Source organism: Magallana gigas, chromosome 10 (genome assembly GCF_963853765.1).
Source record: "Magallana gigas chromosome 10, xbMagGiga1.1, whole genome shotgun sequence".
Lineage (NCBI taxonomy): Eukaryota > Metazoa > Mollusca > Bivalvia > Ostreida > Ostreidae > Magallana > Magallana gigas.
In genome coordinates, this window is record NC_088862.1 from 10,945,734 (window position 1) to 10,965,107 (window position 19,374).

A 19,374-nucleotide genomic window follows, 5' to 3' on the forward strand; every position below is an offset into this window, starting at 1 on the left:
GTGGTCTCTCTATCTGACGCTTTGCCTACATTAAAAAGAGAGAGAGAGAGAGAGAGAGAGAGAGAGAGAGAGAGAGAGAGAGAGAGAGAGAGAGAGAGAGAGAGAGAGAGATTTTCAGTCTTTACTACACAATATGTATAAAGACACACCAAAAAAGCCCGGCTTTCAGTACTTCAGTACTTTGATTTTTACATGAACATTTAAGCATTATAAACAGCAAACGATATTAGCAACAACTGAGGAATTAATGTTACATGTTTTTTTTTAAATGTTAGAATATTAAAAGTTAGAAATTTTGACTAGCAAACAAGTAATATAGATTTGTAGAAAGCGTTATTGTTGTTTTCAACAAAAGTTCAAAATTTGAACTAATGCAAAGCGACATTATGATATAAAACAAAGTAATCAGGGTCCCTTTATTGACACTATCTAAGACGACAATTTATTGATTGCATCGGATACAGTTGTGGTAGGTGTCTCCAGTCCTGAAACAATACACACCAACACCTAGACTAGTACATACCGGTGTGTACGGGGACAAAGAGGCTGGATGGTCAACACATTAACTCACGTTTGCCTAAAATTCAATATGATTTGTTTTATAAGCTATAAATTATCAATAAGTAAGGAAATATTTTTACCTTTTAAATTAAGGTATTTTCCTTCATTTTTATATAGAACTCTTCTTTTTAAGGAGATTTTTACGGTGTAAAATTTGTCAAGACCATAATACGAAAATATAAGGAAGTTAAGACAACAAGTTTCCATGTATACGTACCAGTATGTAATAGATAAATAGAGTCCACGGAATTTTGGATACAACTACATTGCCTTAAATAATTACGCGTTCAAATTTTACGGACTTATAAAACTTGAAAATTAAATATGAATTAGCACCAAATATACCCGTTATATGGTAATTCATTACAATAAAAAAAATTATTTGTTTATTTTTGTTTTTTATTCCACAGTAAATGGAACATTTTATACCTTTAAGATAAGCATACAGCTATGTTACATAATTAATACATTTATAGATTTACATTGATAGCAAATAAATAAATGACTAGACATTTAAACAATCTGATGATATTAAATAGTTCACGGATTAATCATTACATTGTCCTAAACCAACAGCAAAACCTTAAATTTCCAATTTGATCATATAACATCTACATGCAACTGTGACACCAGTTTAAAATTCAAACATTCTTACAGGTTTCACAAACTACACATTTACAGTTGATAGCTTATGACAACAAAACAATTTAATTGTTTGCAATTATGTACAATGTGCGCGAAACAATTCAACTTTTAATTTTATATTAAACCTACCACCTTTGAAATTTACTCGTAGAATCATATACATGTATTTAAGAAAAAAACATAATATCAAGTGCATAACTTGTACAAGAAATCCAAACTAAATCCGCAAAAATGTTTTAAAATATTAAATTGGGTAAAACATTATTGGAGAATTAGAGAAAACGACAATCAGTGGCGGGTTCTGTAGTCTGCGCTGACAACCTTAATGACGAAAAAGACTGCAAACCTCCGTTTTGAATCTAGTGTCCGTGAAAAAATAAACAGCGGGATTAAGAACCCCATTGAAAGAAACAACATCAGGCAAGTACTCTAGCACCCTATCCCACTCGTCCGTTATCTTCATCCCGTGGACGAAGTACCTTCTGAAACACAAATACGTTTGTAAAGCAGCAAACGTCAGGTAACAAGCAAGAAGCAACGATATGACGATGGAGAATGTACGAATGATTTTTCTGTTTTTTGCATTTTCGCTGTTGCTTTTCATACCATCCCGTCCGCTCTTTTGATTTTGGATTTCAATTGAGTTGTCGCCCATTTCATTGGAACGTTCTGATTGGATATGGACAGTTCGAATTTTCTCCGACCTTTTAAAATTGGCATCTTTGGTCTTAAACCTGGACTGTCGTAGCAAACGTTTCTGAATTTTACTCATAAGAATTATTATCCCGATGATGGCGAATGTTATCTGAATTGCTTGGAAAGTAAAGAAATAGATCGACAAGGGGTTTCGGTCGTAGCTATTTTTGACAGAGCATCTTGTAGCATTTCTTGAATCTATAACAACATCTCTTCTGCCAATGATGAAAATTATGGGAATATTTATCACAGCACTGGCGACTAATGTAACAAGGCACATCATCTTTGACTGAAATATAGTGATTTGCCTCTTAAAAGGTGTACAAATTTTTCGATGCCTCTCAATGGTAATAAATAGGGCCATTGTCATGGATCCTTGCCCAACCGAGTTCCCAAGGTAATGGGTCAATGTACAAGTAATTTCCGGATATGCTTGGCGGTCTCCAGAAAACATCCTTTTCATTTCCTTAGCAATATGTGCAATACATGTTCCAGTATCTTGGATCGCCATGTAAACCACAAACACCTTATAATTTGTAGGTTGGTTGTACCGCTTGAGGAATACAAAAAGCACTAAGGAGTTTCCAATGATTCCTACCACATTACTTAGATGGGAAAGAATCCCTAGCGGTAGTCTGTCCATTATGACTGACATTTTGTGATCGTTTGTTGATCGTCTTTTGTGATATATTTGTGTCTGAAAAAAATCAGGTTGCGACAGATGCAAATAAATGTTTAATTTTTTGTAACAAATTGCTGATTCAAATGTTAGTCAATGTTGATATAACACAATGGTTTTTTTTATTACAAAACTGGAAAATGATCTCAATTTGACACGTTTAATATAGAAAAACAAAATGTTTCGTTCATTTTGAACTCTTTGAATGTACATTAATTAAATTGTAATTCATAAATAATGATTGCAGAATGAAATAAAAACATTTTATCGAAATACAACAAAGATACTTTTGGAATTGTATAAGAAATTTAAAAAAAACCGCGCTGCCTTGTGTTTGCAATATAATCTGCTTGTTTTCAGAATGTTGTTTATAAATACTCTGTCCCGTATTTTTGCTTCCACCACTTTTTGCTTGATACTTCGATAATCATTAATACCTATCAAACAATGTTTATCCACAAATATGAAAATGTCCAGATTATCTGTTTTGAAACGCCCCCTCTACTTTTTCAGGTTTCAATACACATCCCAAAACAGAAAGTCTACGGGGATTTTGCATGCATCAGCCATTAATAAGCCCGGATGATAACGTTGAAAAATTGCGCGAGGTATCCCGAGTAATTCCGAACGGAGTAAAGATATAAACATTTCCCATTATAAATCTCCGTAAGAAATTTGTTTTCCTTCCTGTGAACTTTTATGAGTGAAAAATCATAATTGTTCAATGAAGATATCTTGGTATATTCCCTTTCATCGATTTCAACGGTTACTGTATTTCTTTCAGAGGTATGTGTTTTTTTTATTTACCATCATCAAAAAATTATGGAAGCAATAACTTAAAACTATAATATACCGTATATTCGTTAATTTTTTCAGTGATGTAATTTTCGCTTTTTCGCGATCACTTTTACATCGCAATATATTCAATACGCAGAAATTTTATCCGGTATTGTTTGCTACATGTAAAAAAACACTTTTTTAATTTGGAAAAAAACTGACGCAAGCAAAAACAGTTACTCATTTTTCCATGTTTGTAAATTCTGTGAGAAGTAAAAAACCGCAGATATATACGATATATGTATATATATATATATATATATATATATATATATATATATATATATATCTATATCTATATATATATATATATATATAAGGAAATTTGAAACATTTTAATAAAATGTGGCGCACAAAATAGGGGAAAACAAGAAAAGCATTTTGCTAACGTGGTATAATAAATTTGGATCCACTTCTAATTAAAAAAAAAAGGGGATTTCCAGTTGAAATTTAAGTTCTTGAAATCTAGTGCAAATGATGTATCGTTTGTTCTAAAATCAAATAAATTGACCTCCTCTATAACTTTCAACGTTTAAAAAGTCACTGATTTTATTTTAAAAACATACAAGATTATATTATATCATTTACATTTAAATGATTATTTTCCGATAGCCCAAAATTGGTGTAAAATTAGATTTCGTAAAGATCTGATGGCTTACATAAATACACATCATGCACCAAAAGGTCAATACATGTCATATACAGATATATTAGTACGTTTTTGACTGGCAATAAAAATAGCCTTGAAAATGTTGTAAGAATTCAGCAATGTTGGTAAAAAAAAATCTCGTAACTTCAAAAATAAAATAAAATTTAGGAAACATAATTGATGTAAAAACAAAACAACATAAAAACATTAACAACTACCTGGCCTACCTTTGAACAACCAAATCTGCTATGCAATAAACAAGCGTTTAAGAATTGGTTTATATATATATATATATATATATATATATATATATATATATATATATATATATATATATATATATATATATATATATATATATATATATATATATATATATATATATTTTTTTTTTTTAAATCAAACATGTGTTTGAACGTGATTTGAATATAATATATTATGTAAATATATTAAAAATTAATTGATCAGGAAGCATGTGTTTGAACGTGCTGAATGGTATTGGATTTCTCATCAATCTGTTCACGAAAGTCAATTTCATGAGAATTATATGTAGTACTAGTTGAGGAAATACGAGACAGTCATGACATTGGTTATCGCTCGGCATCCATGCAGGACCTTAACTAAAGAAAGATTGTTCAAACACTTAACATATCATAATGACTGGCTACTCATCTTTAATACACGAACAATTTTTTGTGAATATGTGAATTTGTGAATATTTCTTTTGTGAATATATAAACGACATATGAAGAATTCAGATAGCTTAATACTGATGACACAATAAACTGTTGATTATCTTGTGATCTATTAAAACTAGACAATGATCAAATATTAATTGTTATAATCATATTAAATTTGAATTGAAACACAAATTAAATGCCATGTACATGTAATTGGTCTATATACACATGCATACTTTAGAATGTACACATTTTGCAAATGATAGAAAAATGTTTTTGTCCAAGACATACTATGAAAATCCAAATATCATAAAATTTAACGAGCTGATGAATAGTTATGATGTACAAGAACTAAAAACAAAATTTATTTAGAAAACTCTCTCGATCAGTCTGCTCTTCCTAAAAAAAAACACTTATACAACATATTGTATCCTACCACTCAACTCTATTTTTATCTTTATTACTACTAGTGTACATGTGATCTTTGCCTGTTTTGTGTTCATGTGTATGTATTATGTTTAGCCTCATATACCTATGAAGTGAATAAAGAATTAAATTGAATTGTATTAATTAACTTTCTGGTCGACAATATTGGAATGTTACATACGAATGTCCTTCTGACATACATGTATATAAAAAAAAAACCAGGCATTTTATTATTACTATAGCTTGTCGTTTATGGATATCTGAAGATTCAGAGAGAGAGAGAGAGAGAGAGAGAGAGAGAGAGAGAGAGAGAGAGAGAGAGAGAGAGAGAGAGAGAGAAATGTTATATCACTTACATTTAAATAATTATTTTCCCATTGCCCTAAATTGATATAAAATGAAATTTCGTAACCGTACCTTTATTCACACATGAACCACGAAAACATAATTATTTACATCCACTGTGTTTTCTCTCTCCTATATCTAAAGAAATCAAATTACTAGTACATGTATGTTAAAGCTGTTGACAAAACTGACAAATCGAATGAAAAATTCGTCAACATTATTATTTGACGAGTCAACATTATTATCTAACGAGTCAACATAATTATCTAAAAAGTAAGCATAAGTGTGTATCTGACAAGTCAACATACATGTGTAATTAACTATATTACAAGTCAACATTAATATCTATGGAACAAGTCAACGTTATTATCTACCAAGTCAAAATAATCATCTGACAAATCAACATAATTATCTGACAAGTCATAATTATCTATATATAACAAGTCTCAAACTATCTATATTATAATAGCAAATTAACATAACTAATATCTGACAAGTGGTGGCAAAACTATCTGATTGAACAAAAACCATTATTCTACGTTGGTATTAAGAATTATTAGAACCATTTTAACAAGAGCTTGGACTTTGGGTAGTTGTGTTGAACAGCGATGTGACGTAGGAGTGTCTATCTCATTGCTGGCCACTCAGCCATGGCTCTTTGAAATCAACAAGATTTGTCTGGATTTTGAGCTAAGACTACGCAATCGGTGCATATTTCGCTTGAAACCGCGTCATTTTTAACTTGTTTTGACGCAAGAAATAGATTGCTACGTCCAACCTAAAGTCCAAGGTCTTGTTAAAATGGTTTTATAAGCAGGAAAATCACTATTTGTTACCAAGAAAAAGAAGAAGAAAAGAAAACTAGAATTAGGGGTTACAGAGACCGCGAATTTTAGTTTCATTTTCTTATAGTTTTATAAGGAATACATAATCAGTTTTCACAAAGGTGTATTGACTCTCAAAAGATTCACATGTTTATTGGAATACAAACAGACAAAGTGTTTACAATGAAGTAGAGAGTATTTGTTTGAAAATTAAACATTGATTGATATCCAAGATCGTTTACAGCTTCTGATCAAAGGCTGGTGACAGCGTCAAAGGTAAATATGGATCCGATATGGCATCGTCATTGTCACAAGAGTGCCGAAAGAAGTGCATGGCGGGAAACTGGAAGACTACATGTATACTGCATACCTACAGTGTATGAATGAGAGAGGAAATAGTTTAAAAAAGTGCTAAATTAATTATAAAGTTTTTTTTTAGCTCATCTTAACCGATCCGCGAAGTCCGTCCGTCCGTCCGTCCGTCCGACTGTCTGTAAACTTTTCACATATTTGACTTCTCTAAAACCACTGGGTCAATTGATTTAACCAAACTTGGTACAAAACATTCCTTTGAGAAGGAAAAAAGAGGCACGAAGCATCGGTTTTGAAAATGGGGGGGGGGGGGGACTTAACTATATCCGCCAGTCTTCAAAATCTTAATTCGTGAGGGGTGGGGGTAGGAGTTACCTTAGTGCCTAAATATTCTATCATAATTTTGGGGTTTTTTTTAATTTCAATACTGTTCTTTATATGCTCCACAAAAATTGGGAAGGAGGAGGCAACTTGTTCAAATTTAATTTTTGTTTTTATAATCATGTAAATTTAAGAAATTTAAGATGGTTGCTGCGAGAGAAAGTGTATTTGTGTGAGGAAGGGGGTGTCTGGAAAACAGTAAGCACAATCTAAATTGTTAATTTGTGTATTAATTAAACAATTAAATGCTTTTTTTGGTGATTCATGCGGGTTATGAAGGTGGCGACATTGCATAAAAAATACATAACCCGCGTTAGCGGGTTATATGATAAGATTTGACCACGCTCCGACTGAAATTATCACCTCATAATATTCATGCAAAGAATGATTTCTAATTACTCATAATAATTATATCTATATTATTTCCAATTTCTACAGTTAAAAACAACATTTTAAAATCACTATTTTTACATGTAGCACATGTTTTGTATTACTCCGCAGCGCAGCCAATACCATGTTTCGATTATGCTGTAAGACACGCCCATTTTGTGTCGCTCAGCCTTTTATGAAATTATTGGCTTCAAAATTAATTCGTAATGTTATCACAGACAAAGACAGTTAAAAATGTAAATATTGATTTATAAGAATCATTGCCATTTTAATTATACGTGAACATGTATTTAATTTACTTTTAACTTTTGTTATCGGAAAAAATAATATATTTAGTGTTCTGGAATCTCTCATCAATTTTACAAATTCGATCGGGAGAGTGCAGCGCTCGTCTTGTTAAAACGGCTCTACGGTACATTACATGTTCATGTACAAATATAAACAGTTGAACTTCAGTATCTCGAACATCGATATCTCGAATACAATGGATATATGGAAGTGATTTTTAGATCCCAAACACTTAAACTTTTAGTAATTTACCCTTGATATCTCGAATACACGGATAGATCGAAGTTCTAAACCTGTCTAGTTTGAGATAACGAGGTCTGACTGTATTACATAAATGTTTATTATTACAATTAATACTTACCGATGGTTGTGCTTCACCTCCGACCTACTCGATCTGTGTTGAGCTGTTTGCCGTGGATGAATAGGAACATTGAACCTCATGCATTTCCTTTCGCTTGTTACAGAAGAAAAAGATGACAATACCTATGGCGATAATGATAAAAGTGGTCAACAAAATGATTAACAAATCCTTCATGTTTGATACGATATCTGTCTGTAGAGGATATTGTAGTCGAATATCTTAAAAGTATTCGGCTAATATAACCGTTAATGGTCTTGTTTTTCACTAAGCTGAACGAACAAGTAGATTCGGTGAGTTTTTAACCGTATGTATAGTCTGCTTTAGAACAATTAAAGGATTGTCTGGTGGTAATTAATGTCGTCACTAGGGTGCTAAATGGTGTTATTTACCATAAAAATATATAAATCAAATTTAACATTCGTTAATTATTTCTTGTTTGTTTCTCAAGATAATCGATTATGATTCATACTGAAACTTGCGTAACTGAAATCTACACGATCCGGTTTAAAAACGATGTTAATGTTTTTACACATTCCCTTAACTTTAAAAAAAACTGCTTTGAAGATTTCAAGTATATATTGCACATTTGATTAGCTAATTTATTTTCTGACAAGACAAAACATTTTTAAAGTGTAGTAGTAAACTTTGAAAGAATTCACTTGTACTTTGAAAAAAATATATTTACGATTGAAGCTCGGCGGAAGATATAATTTTTTATTAATTAACTCTAAAACCTATTATAAATAATGTTAGAAAGTTCATTGATGCCTTTTATTATCCTTATGAGGCAGAATTTGCGTGCAAGGATTATTTCGTTTTCGCGATCAGAACCAATTTACATCGAGGGCAAACTCCACGAACCCCGCGCGCACGGACTAACATCAGACTTCAAAGTAGTCGTAATAAACTTTCACATGATTGTATGTTAGAATTATTTCAACATGCCATGGGAGGGGGGGGGGGCTGGAAAATTCAAAATAAAAAAATTCACGTAGTTAAATTACCGAAAATATTCCTCGGACAACCCCCCCTGCTCCCCACGGCAATCAAACTTATCCCTCGGACCCCTAGAAATTTTTTTGGATCCTTGCATTATTTGTCTGTTTCTTCTATATAACATACTGGTCGACGATAGCGACTATTTACAGACTAATTACTTCTACTCATTGATTCATTTAAACAATAAAATGCTTTCTTTGGTGATTCATTCGGGATATGAAGGTAGTGACATTGCAGAAAAAATACATAACCCGCGTTAGCGGGTTATGTAAATTTTTTCTGCAATGATCACTACCTTCATAACCCGAATGAATCATCAAAGAAAGCATTTTATTGTTTATATTAACATCTTTCTTTAAGCTAATTGATAAATTGACTAGGAAAAGTAAGTAAAATTCACTAAATTACTGTTAATGTACGTAAGTAAGTTAGCTAAAAGAAACAGCTAAATCGTCTCCTGTGAGACTTTGAGTCTGACATCGTCATGGTTATTTCGTGCAGTCCGTGATTTTTCCTAGGTCGCTATAGGTTTGGACCAATCGATAAACAGGGCGTGTCGATATCTGTCCTGTCATTTTCTTGTCAGTTTCAGCCGCTGTAGATTTCGACCAATCGATAAACGGGGTGTGTAGATTTCTGTCTGGCTGTTTCTATAGAGCTATGAATTAACTATAAGTTTTCGTAAGAAATAGAGGAAATAATACTCGGTAGATGTAAATATATATAAATAATAAAAAAAAAATCAAAGAGAGATGAATCCGCGTTACCAAGTTAGTTCTAAGAAATGGATATTTTACTCTGCATTAATTTAATTTTACTCTGCAATTCTACTCCATTGGCAAAGAAAACATTTCATTGTTTTTGATATATAAATGCACCCGCTCCTCTCCTTGATCCGCGCTTGAATCTATCCGGATATGAATCGAGTCGGTTTAACATTTACACTACTCTATCCGTCGTCGTCCATAGCATCCAGGCGTGGTTTGCGATCTCGCACTTTGAACCTTGGGAGTTTTTCCACGTAACACATTTCATACAACACCATGAATTCCCAAGTAAGTACTATTTTTACCAAATCACATTTTTACAATAGCCGACTGTGTGCATCGCTTTTTGTTAAGCAATGCAACAGGTTAGAAATTAAAATCATCCGATATTATTAGGGGGCGGATCCAGTCACTGTGTACATGTTTCAAGTAATATTGGGGGCGGATCCTGTCACCAATGTATCAACTATCGTTGCATTTAAGGCTGTAAAAGTTTCTGCTTAACTTATGGTTTATATCATATGAAAATTGAAAAAGGTTAATGTATTCATGGTATTGGCATTGCATTGTCAGACATGTACCATGAACATGATGAATATTTATATACTATAGTAATGCTACAAACTGAATGATTCTCTTAATAAATGCAGTGAAATAGAAATTGATATGTGTATCTTGGTCTACAGTGTAGAATCATGTGTATTAATTTCATTGTTTTATTGAAATATGCATGTAAAGATGTTTCTGTATGTAAACATGGTATACCTGGGCTTGTCATGAAATTGGAAACAATTAAGAAAAAGACCTTCTAGTACATGTAATTGTATTCATATATGCTTATTACTTCCTTCATTGTTTGATTTGATACTCTTGCATGCTGTAAGTATACTAACAATATAAATACTTAATTTTCTGTTTGCATCAGATATCTATAGTTGATAGCAGGTAGAAAGACAATTTTACATTAAATCAGGTGATATCACGTAAGAAATATTGATTCATGTGGATGTGTCACCTTGAGGATATTTACCTGTCTAAAACGTGCCTACCTGAGGGTAATTTTCACCAGGTGATTGATACTTGTGCACCCAAGACAGGATAGGATATATTATTAATTCATGCAGTGATTAAACACTGTATAAACTAAGGTGTAAACTGTATGGACAGTGTATTAATTATGAAGTTCAGGAAATGATTTCTGAGTTTATTTTGTAATTTTAAGCATCCAGTTGCTACTATTCTTTCCTTTATTATATTTCATATCAGCTAGCATGAATGTAATGTAATATTTATTTGTGAAGAAAAATTGACTGTTATGATACTAATAATATAATAAAGATTTCAGATTACCGGAAGCCTTAGTTAATAATATAAGTTATATTTCGTAATTTTGAAAAACCTGTATTGAATACTTCAAACTGCATGTACAAAAACCTGACATTTTTTCACAAAGGAAAAGGGGAACTGGGTGTCTTTTTGAGTCGGCTCGCGAAGCGAAAAGACCGTTGTTATCATCGGCACTCTTGGATTTTGAGCACAACCGTGTTATGATAATGCGCGATACAATGCAAATAGTTTTTCTTTCTTAGTCGTTGAAATATCAACAGAACGTGATGGATGTTATTCCTTTCTTTTTTTGTCTAAAAAAACAGTGATGTGATGTAGAATAAAGCGGAAAAATTCAGCCTCGAACACTGAATTTGCACTTGATAACATGCATCAAGGATATGAAATTTATATAGTCAAAGAAGACAATGTGTATCATATTGCTAATTTTGTTTAGAAAATATAATTATAAATCCTCTAGATACAAAAACCTGGTATGCTTTCAATTTGAATTCATACTCAGCTTTAAATAAGATTTATCATATGAAAAACATTGAAGAGTTTTCACTTGTGAATGACGGCCAAAATATGTAACTATCATAATTAATGCATTTTCTTGGACTCAATATAGATGCATGTATTTTGTAATTAAATATTTACGATAATTTTTTGGCTGAATATTTCAATTACTCTGCATTTAGAGTTTTCTCTCTTAAGTGTCTGCCAATTGACATTTTTGTAATCTTTGTATCCAGAAGTAATGCTTTGAATTGAGTACAGCTTGTTGTATCTTTGATTCTCAAAAACAAGCAAGGATTTTGTTTTAGTGAAGGAGAAGTAAAAAAGTGAAGAAAAAAAACAACAATTGAGTCTGAATTATGTTATGATACCATATCATTTTCCAAATCTTTACTCTCAGATGATAACAAAAATAATGATATATTTGAATTACATGGATTTGTCATAGAGAGACTTAACAATTTATAAAAATATTTTGTTTACAACCAAGCTGTTTTCCAGTTAATTTTTGGTTGTACTTGCTTTAACATTATCTTCAAAGTTATGTTCAATCTAAAAAAATGAATCATTGCACTGCATGTCCATCGTAATGGGGACCTAGCTTTAAACAGAATGTAATTAATGCATGCATTTTCCAATTTCATGTGTATAGATGCAATAAATATGGAAATTATGTTGCCATGGGAAACAATGTATAGACAAGTTCATGTTTTATTTGAATATTTTCTCAAAATTAATTTCGGGGCATTTAATGTGAATATCCTTTACACCATATAATATACATACTAAAATATACATCCAATACTTTACAAACTTAAATTTTATAATGTACTCCTTGGCAAAAATATTGTTGAAATGAGATTTGAAGGATTTTTAGTCACAGAATTTTTTTTCTGCCTCTTGACCCTGTTTAAGTTTTTGGAGAAGGTCCTACAACATGTCTGTGTCGATGAGCTCTGTAATCTTTGATTACCTATGTTTAATTTACTTAGAAAAGACAGAAATTGAATGAAATGTATAACTAACAATCTAATAAAAAAAATTCCATCTAAATATTGCCAACATGTTGAGATTGAATTGACTCTCAGGCCCTTCAGGCCTTTGATTAAATTTCTGTGGTAATGATTTATTTATTTTTGAATTGTAGGAATTTCTGAAGGCTGCTGAAGAGGTGAAGAAGCTGAAAAATAGTCCCTCAGATCAGGATTTGCTGGAGGTGTACGGACTGTACAAACAGGCCACGGTTGGAGATGTAAACACAGGTAGGTGTCTCAGTCATTGGCCAGGTTGTGGCTAATCAGTACCCCAACATGTGATAACCATCTCTATTTTTTATCTCTTCTCTCTCTCTCCCTGTGCAATTAGATGTATACAAAAGGCATTTAGTGTTCTCTCTCTCTCTCTCTCTCTCTCTCTCTCTCTCTCATTTACCCCTCTCTCTGTGGGATTGTGAAGTACCACAATCAAGTGGGTACAAATAAGCATCCCTCTTTTTCTTATTTACCCCATCTTTGTTGGATAGCTGAGTAACACAATTAAGTATAATTGGTGTAATATTCTCTCTCTCTCTCTCTCTCTCTCTCTGCATGTTGAATTGTCAATTTATAATTACCACAAGTGTTTGTAATAGGAATATCCTCTGGGATTGTATAGAAATACAAATGCATGACATCACTTCTCAGTTCAGTTCTCTCTCCCTCTCTCTTTTTGGGATTGTAAAGTATCACGTGTACAGTATGCATATTTGCTATCTCAGGAATTGTCGATTAAGTACCACAAATGTTTGTAATATGCATATTGTATTTCTCGGATTGTTCAGAAATACAAATGTAAATATTAAAGCAATATGAGCTGCAATTTTCAAAATCGAATTATTGTCCTCCTGTACAAAAATTGATTTGCTGTATATTCCTTTGAGGAGAAATCTTTCCTCTGACAAAAATTAATGATTTTTTCAAACCTTGTTTATCATAAAAGTTTAAGTTATATGCAGACTTATCTTACTAGCAGCTTTTTGCAGCAAAATGAAATTCTAAAAAATGCAGCTCATATTGCTTTAGTTTAGTGAAGACCTGAGTCTCTCTCTATTTTTCTGATGATTTGATCATCACATGGGTGATTAAAAGTCATTTAGTTAGAAATGTCCAAGAAAGAAATGCAACTGTATTAAAAAAAAGCAGTCAGAGGTTTTGGCATTGTTTCTTGTTATCAAGAAATAAGAAAACACAGCCCACAGTTGGTACATGAATAACCCAATTACTTGATTTGTGGTTTTAAAATGATTTTTAAATAAAAACTTACCAGGATGTTAATGTGGTAATGCAATGCAGCCTTGGAACATGCTTTTGTCTATCCATTATAAAGAAATAAATGTTTATTTCTATGCTGAAAAAAAACCTGTATGGAATCTGCAAATACTGCAATATTTTTTGATAAGGAAAAAGTTGATAATCTAAGGAGACATATATACAATTCAATGTATGTTTTTGTGTAGATTATATATCAATTATGTAGTAAAGACCCTCCTCTTAAAGGATTAACTGTAAGCTTTTGTTTAGCACTGTGTATAGGATTAACCCAATTAAAATTCTCCAGGAACCTATTCAGAATGGCGAGTATTAAGAGTGCCAATATAAATACCAAGGCATTTTAGAATAAGATCGTGGTTACTTATACACTCATTGTTTTTGACTTACTATGTTCAAAAGATTGGGTAACTTCAATTGTTGATGCTAAAGTAGCCAAGTTGTGAAAAAAATGCATGTAAACTTGAATATTTCACAGCCATGTCAATACTGCATCAAAAATATGTGAATATATTATTGTACTACATGTATTTAATACAGCATTTGATTTGTTGTACCTGAAGACGCAAATGTTGCCCAAAGCCGAAGGCCGAGGGCAACATTTCTGTCTGAATCATTCATCAGCTGTTTTCTTATACCCTTTGCTACAGATGCATGTATAATTTAATTTCAAGTACCAACCAGCCACTCGTGTTGCAAAGTTCTTCAGTTATTTCCTTTCTGTCTAGATCAGACAAAAATTAATTAGCTGTGACTTAGTGGTCTAATAATTTTTATGTTCAAACGGCAGACTGGTCATTATAGAGTTTGATAGACCGATTGAGTTATCATCTGTTTTGTTTTACATTCTGATAGTAAGAACTTTTACCAAAAAAAAATTTATTAAGGTTTAACAAAATTGAATAACAGCCTGTACGTGTCTTTCAGCGTTGCTGAGAAAACGAGTTATTCCACGGCTTGTGTGGCATTTTGGTGAATAGTGTGTGTCGATAATGTTGCACACATCTGGCTATCCTTTTTTTTACATTGTGAAGTTGTGAAAGAGACTTTGCTCACTGATTTTTAAGAGTTTGTATTCAAACTTCTTGGAGGCATTATTATTTCTGTGAATTTTTGCCGACACACTCGAACATGCATAACATACACTGTGTTCATCACTTTACTACCAGACTTTTGATTTATTCTCTTATTTTCAAAGAAAATGGGATTTCTTTTTTTTTTTGATGTCTGTTTTCTGGCTAAGTTATTTAAACTTTTTTATCTTTGGGTAAAAATTCATTTCTTTAATTTTTTCACCAATGTTTCAAGATTTTTTTTTTTCAAATTGGTTAATTTTGCTGTGATTGTGCTCATAACAATTGATTTCAAATAAAAAGACCAAAGAGAAGAGCTCTCAAAGATAAATAATTGCATTTAAGGTAGATATACAATGTCCCATAGTTACAAAAGTTGGATTTCACAATGAAAACTGACAAAATGAGGCAAACAAATAAACGTTTAGTTAAGGAGGCTTGATGTCAACAAATAAATGTCAGATATAGAAATTTATATATGTATGATATTTTTGGCCAATTAGACTATTATTTAGTACAAAAATTCCAAATATTTTAACTTTAAAATTTAGATATTTTCAAATATATTTATGATAGTCTAAATGTGGCCATGACCATCCAGCCCTCTTAATTGTCAAAATGAAATTTATTTTTTTTTGAAAATATAATTGGGTTGTTCCCCTTTTTCAAATTTACAGTAGAACCCTGCTTGTCTCATAATGTTTTGAAACTTTCGGCCATTAAAAATTCAAGGTTTTTTTTTTTTTTTTTGGAAAATTTTTGTCTCTCCAAAATGTGACAAAATTATGTACTACATTTCTCTACATATGAATTTCAAATTGAAGGCAAATAATGCCAGGTTTCAGGAAGAGATTGTTCAAAATGAAATATATATAGGTTCATCAATAGATAGGGAAATCATTTAACTTACTGGTAAATCAGATATACTTAGCAGTATATCAACAACAAACCTTTGCAGTACAAATATATATACCACGGTACTAGTTTTTTGGGTTATGTACCTGCATGTAAATTCTGATAAATGACATTTTTTCTTTTCAAATTTTTGATAAATTTTCTTTGTATTTCAGACCGTCCAGGAATGTTGGATTTGAAAGGAAAAGCTAAATGGGATGCATGGAATGGAAAGAAAGGTTAGCATATTTTGTTGATTTTTGTATACAGGCAAACATACTTTACTGTCTTAAAAAGAAGTTTGCAGAATGAAAGTTGGAGCTTATTTTTTATCCTGGCTAATTTTATGGTACTCTTATACCTATTTTCAAAACAAGCTTAATATAATATAAGCCAGCTCATTTTCAAGATTTTTGAGTTGGAACTATGAAACAATTGTTTTAAAAGTGTTGAACATGTATATTATTGAAATTCATTTTTGATTTATTCAAGGAATATCTTTCAAGTTTTTAGGGCTTATGATATTACAAATTGATTATTTAATTTTGTTGAAAGCAGAGTCTGCTTTACTCATACAGACTACATGTTTTCCATAAAAACTTCATTGATAAAAGTCTGCTTTACTCATACAGACTACATGTTTTCCATACAAACTTCATTGATAAAATTTAAGGTGGCTCACTACACCTTAAAATAGATTCTCAAATCAGCAGAAAATTACTTGATTATGAAAGTCATTTAACATGATGGATAAGAAGTATATATAAGTCAAACAAGCAAGAAAAAAATGCAATTTTGGATAAAAAGAATTGTGATTTTAAAAAATTCTAATTGAGTAAACATGAACAAAAGCCCAGGCAGATTTTAACTTGTGAACTACAGTTCACAAACATGAAACTTTAACCACTGAGATATGATGATATTCAATCAAATCGTTTGACCAAAAAAAATTAACAGAATCTTATATCGCCATGCTGTGCCATTGTATCTTAAGTCTTGATGTAGTGAGCTACCTTAAAGCTGAACACCGCTTGTAAATAGGCACTGTCCGCCATATTTCTCTTTAATCACTGCTGTCCCTACAACCCTTATATAAGGGACAGACCTCTAAACAGTTCAAAGTACTTCGCTGTAGAGGTCTCACCTGGGTGGATGTACATTTTGCCTCGCCGTGTTACCCGGTCGCGATGAAATTATCAAATTTTACGCACTTTTTGAAGCCACGAGAATACTAACATCAAACAAATTGGTCAATGCATTATTTACGAACAGAAAATGAACATAAGATAAGAAAAAAATACATAAAATCTAAAGACCACAAAAGGAATACTACATGTCGGCCATGAGATTCAGGTGTGCAATCGGGTGTAACGGAATCAAAGAGTTTATATACCAGGTATCTGTGTGACGGTGCCTATTTACGAGCGGTGTTCAGCTTTAACTACACAAAATCACTGCTGGCATGATTGCTTTTTCCATCTTATTCTGGCCAAGAGTTACCTCTATCAGTTTATGAAGATCATGGACATTGCATTGTAATTAATTAGGAGAATTCTTTTATCCTAGGAATGGCAAAAGAAGCAGCTGAACAGGCGTACATTACAAAAGTGGAACAAATGAAAGGAACCTATGGGTTTTGATGACCAAGGTATCATGTTTTATTGAATTCTGTGCTTATCAAATTTGTATGGTTTAATTTCAAATAAAAGAGTGACCTTCAATTTACAATAACTGAATAAATAATTTAATATGATTATTGTAACTTAAAAAATCTAAAATAAAATTTTTGCTAAAGTTATCTTACCTTGCTGAGTATATCGACGAAATTTCATATTTTATAAATGAGAGTTATCTTTCTTTTCAGATGTGGTTTTTTAGCTCTGCAATCAATATTTCATTGATCAACAGACATTTTTTTCTTCAAATCTAGTGTTCTATCAGCTTCCTTCCATAAAAAGTGTTCATGATTGATGTTTTCATATATATAAGTATTGTACAACAGGACATGTAATTGTGTAGTTCGACATTCAATTTAATGTACTTTTTTTTGTACAAATTTAATCTTGGCAGTTTAAGTTTAATCAAGTATTCAGATATTTGTATGTGTAAAATTTACATGAAAAAAATGACAATAACAAACTGTCAACCATCTAAAAAATCCATAAAATGAAAAAATCCATAAAACAATTAACATGGATCATCCTCCATCTTATGATTTGTATATTCTGACACAGAAACAAAAATGTTACTGATATAATTTCTGAAAATGTTTGCAAAATTGTTTTTATCATTTTTTTGGGGAGATATTGATAATCTGGAATTCTCAAAAGTTTTCAGTTTGAATATCTGTATTGTAGACTTTTTAGCAATGGAAATTTATGTACGATTTTATAGCCATTTCTTTTTCTATGTCTTTTGATAACAAATTTGCTTTAACACAAACATATGTTGCTTCAGAATTGATTATTTTTTTTTTCAAAAATGAAGTTAAAAACATTCTCTTTGGTGCTTGGTTTGCTAAGTATACATGTTCATTGTTCATATATACTATTGTGATTTTTTAAAATATGATTAAGGCATTATTTGATGTTTTCACTGTGATTACAAACTTTCAGATTTTTGTGATTTTTGCATTTGTTGATGATTTTGATGATCTCGGGCTAGTAGAAGGGTATTTAATTAAATAAATTTTGTCAAAAAACATTTATAAATACAGTCAATCATTTTTGTCCAAAAAATAAACTTAGATAAAAACCAACAGTAGAAGAATGAAAACAAAACCAGAGAAAGTAAACCGTCAGTTGTTGAAAAAACATTTGCATTTATTTACTACTACTTAGTTACTTAGACGACATTTACATAAATGAAATCAATTGGTTTCACTACCTATGACAAATAAATCTTCGGTCAAAAACGTGTGTCCGGGTGTCTGGGTATGTTTATTTTCGGGCGAAAATTTATCCTAATTTCGAAATATAAGGTATATTTGACAGATGATACCGTAGGGAAAAGTTTATTTGAGGAAAAAGGGGATACATTTTAAGAATCTGAAAACTACTAAGGTTTTATATATATCTAAATTTGTTTTCTGAACACTCCTGAAATGACAAAGTTTACAAAGATGGCGATTGTATTGGTTTCAAAAGAATTTTGTTTTTATAGAAAACAAATGATTCATATCTAATAAGAATGGTAATAAAAATTTTCAAGCAGGAATTTTTTGTCTTTACTTTCAAAAAACCATGTGCTCCATTTTCTAACAGACATTAGATAACTTTTTATTTATTTTATTTTTTATAAAAAGGAGGTTGTCATAATACGTCATGACGCAATACATACCGGTTCTTTCGATAGGTCCTGAGTGCGGACTTTCATTGAAACCAATTTATGTATCAAATATTCAAAAATTCATTATT

At 31.4% G+C, this 19,374-nt stretch overlaps 1 protein-coding gene across 1 annotated transcript; it reads left to right on the forward strand.

Annotated features, from left to right (window-relative positions):
* Positions 1–9,986: 9,986 nt before the first annotated feature.
* Positions 9,987–18,430, forward strand: LOC117683819 (acyl-CoA-binding protein). The gene is made up of 5 exons (XM_034453734.2): positions 9,987–10,128; positions 12,833–12,947; positions 16,135–16,197; positions 17,525–17,606; positions 17,823–18,430. The coding sequence occupies exons 1-4, from the start codon at positions 10,117–10,119 to the stop codon at positions 17,596–17,598; spliced, it is 264 nt and encodes an 87-aa protein (XP_034309625.1). The 5' UTR covers positions 9,987–10,116; the 3' UTR covers positions 17,599–17,606; positions 17,823–18,430.
* The last annotated feature ends 944 nt before the right edge of the window (positions 18,431–19,374 follow it).

Excerpts from the sequence above, each read along its gene's own strand:
- LOC117683819 (XM_034453734.2), top strand. Across the intron at positions 12,948-16,134 it reads GGTTGGAGATGTAAACACAG|ACCGTCCAGGAATGTTGGAT; the intron begins GTAGGTGTCTCA and ends TTTGTATTTCAG. Across the intron at positions 16,198-17,524 it reads TGCATGGAATGGAAAGAAAG|GAATGGCAAAAGAAGCAGCT; the intron begins GTTAGCATATTT and ends CTTTTATCCTAG.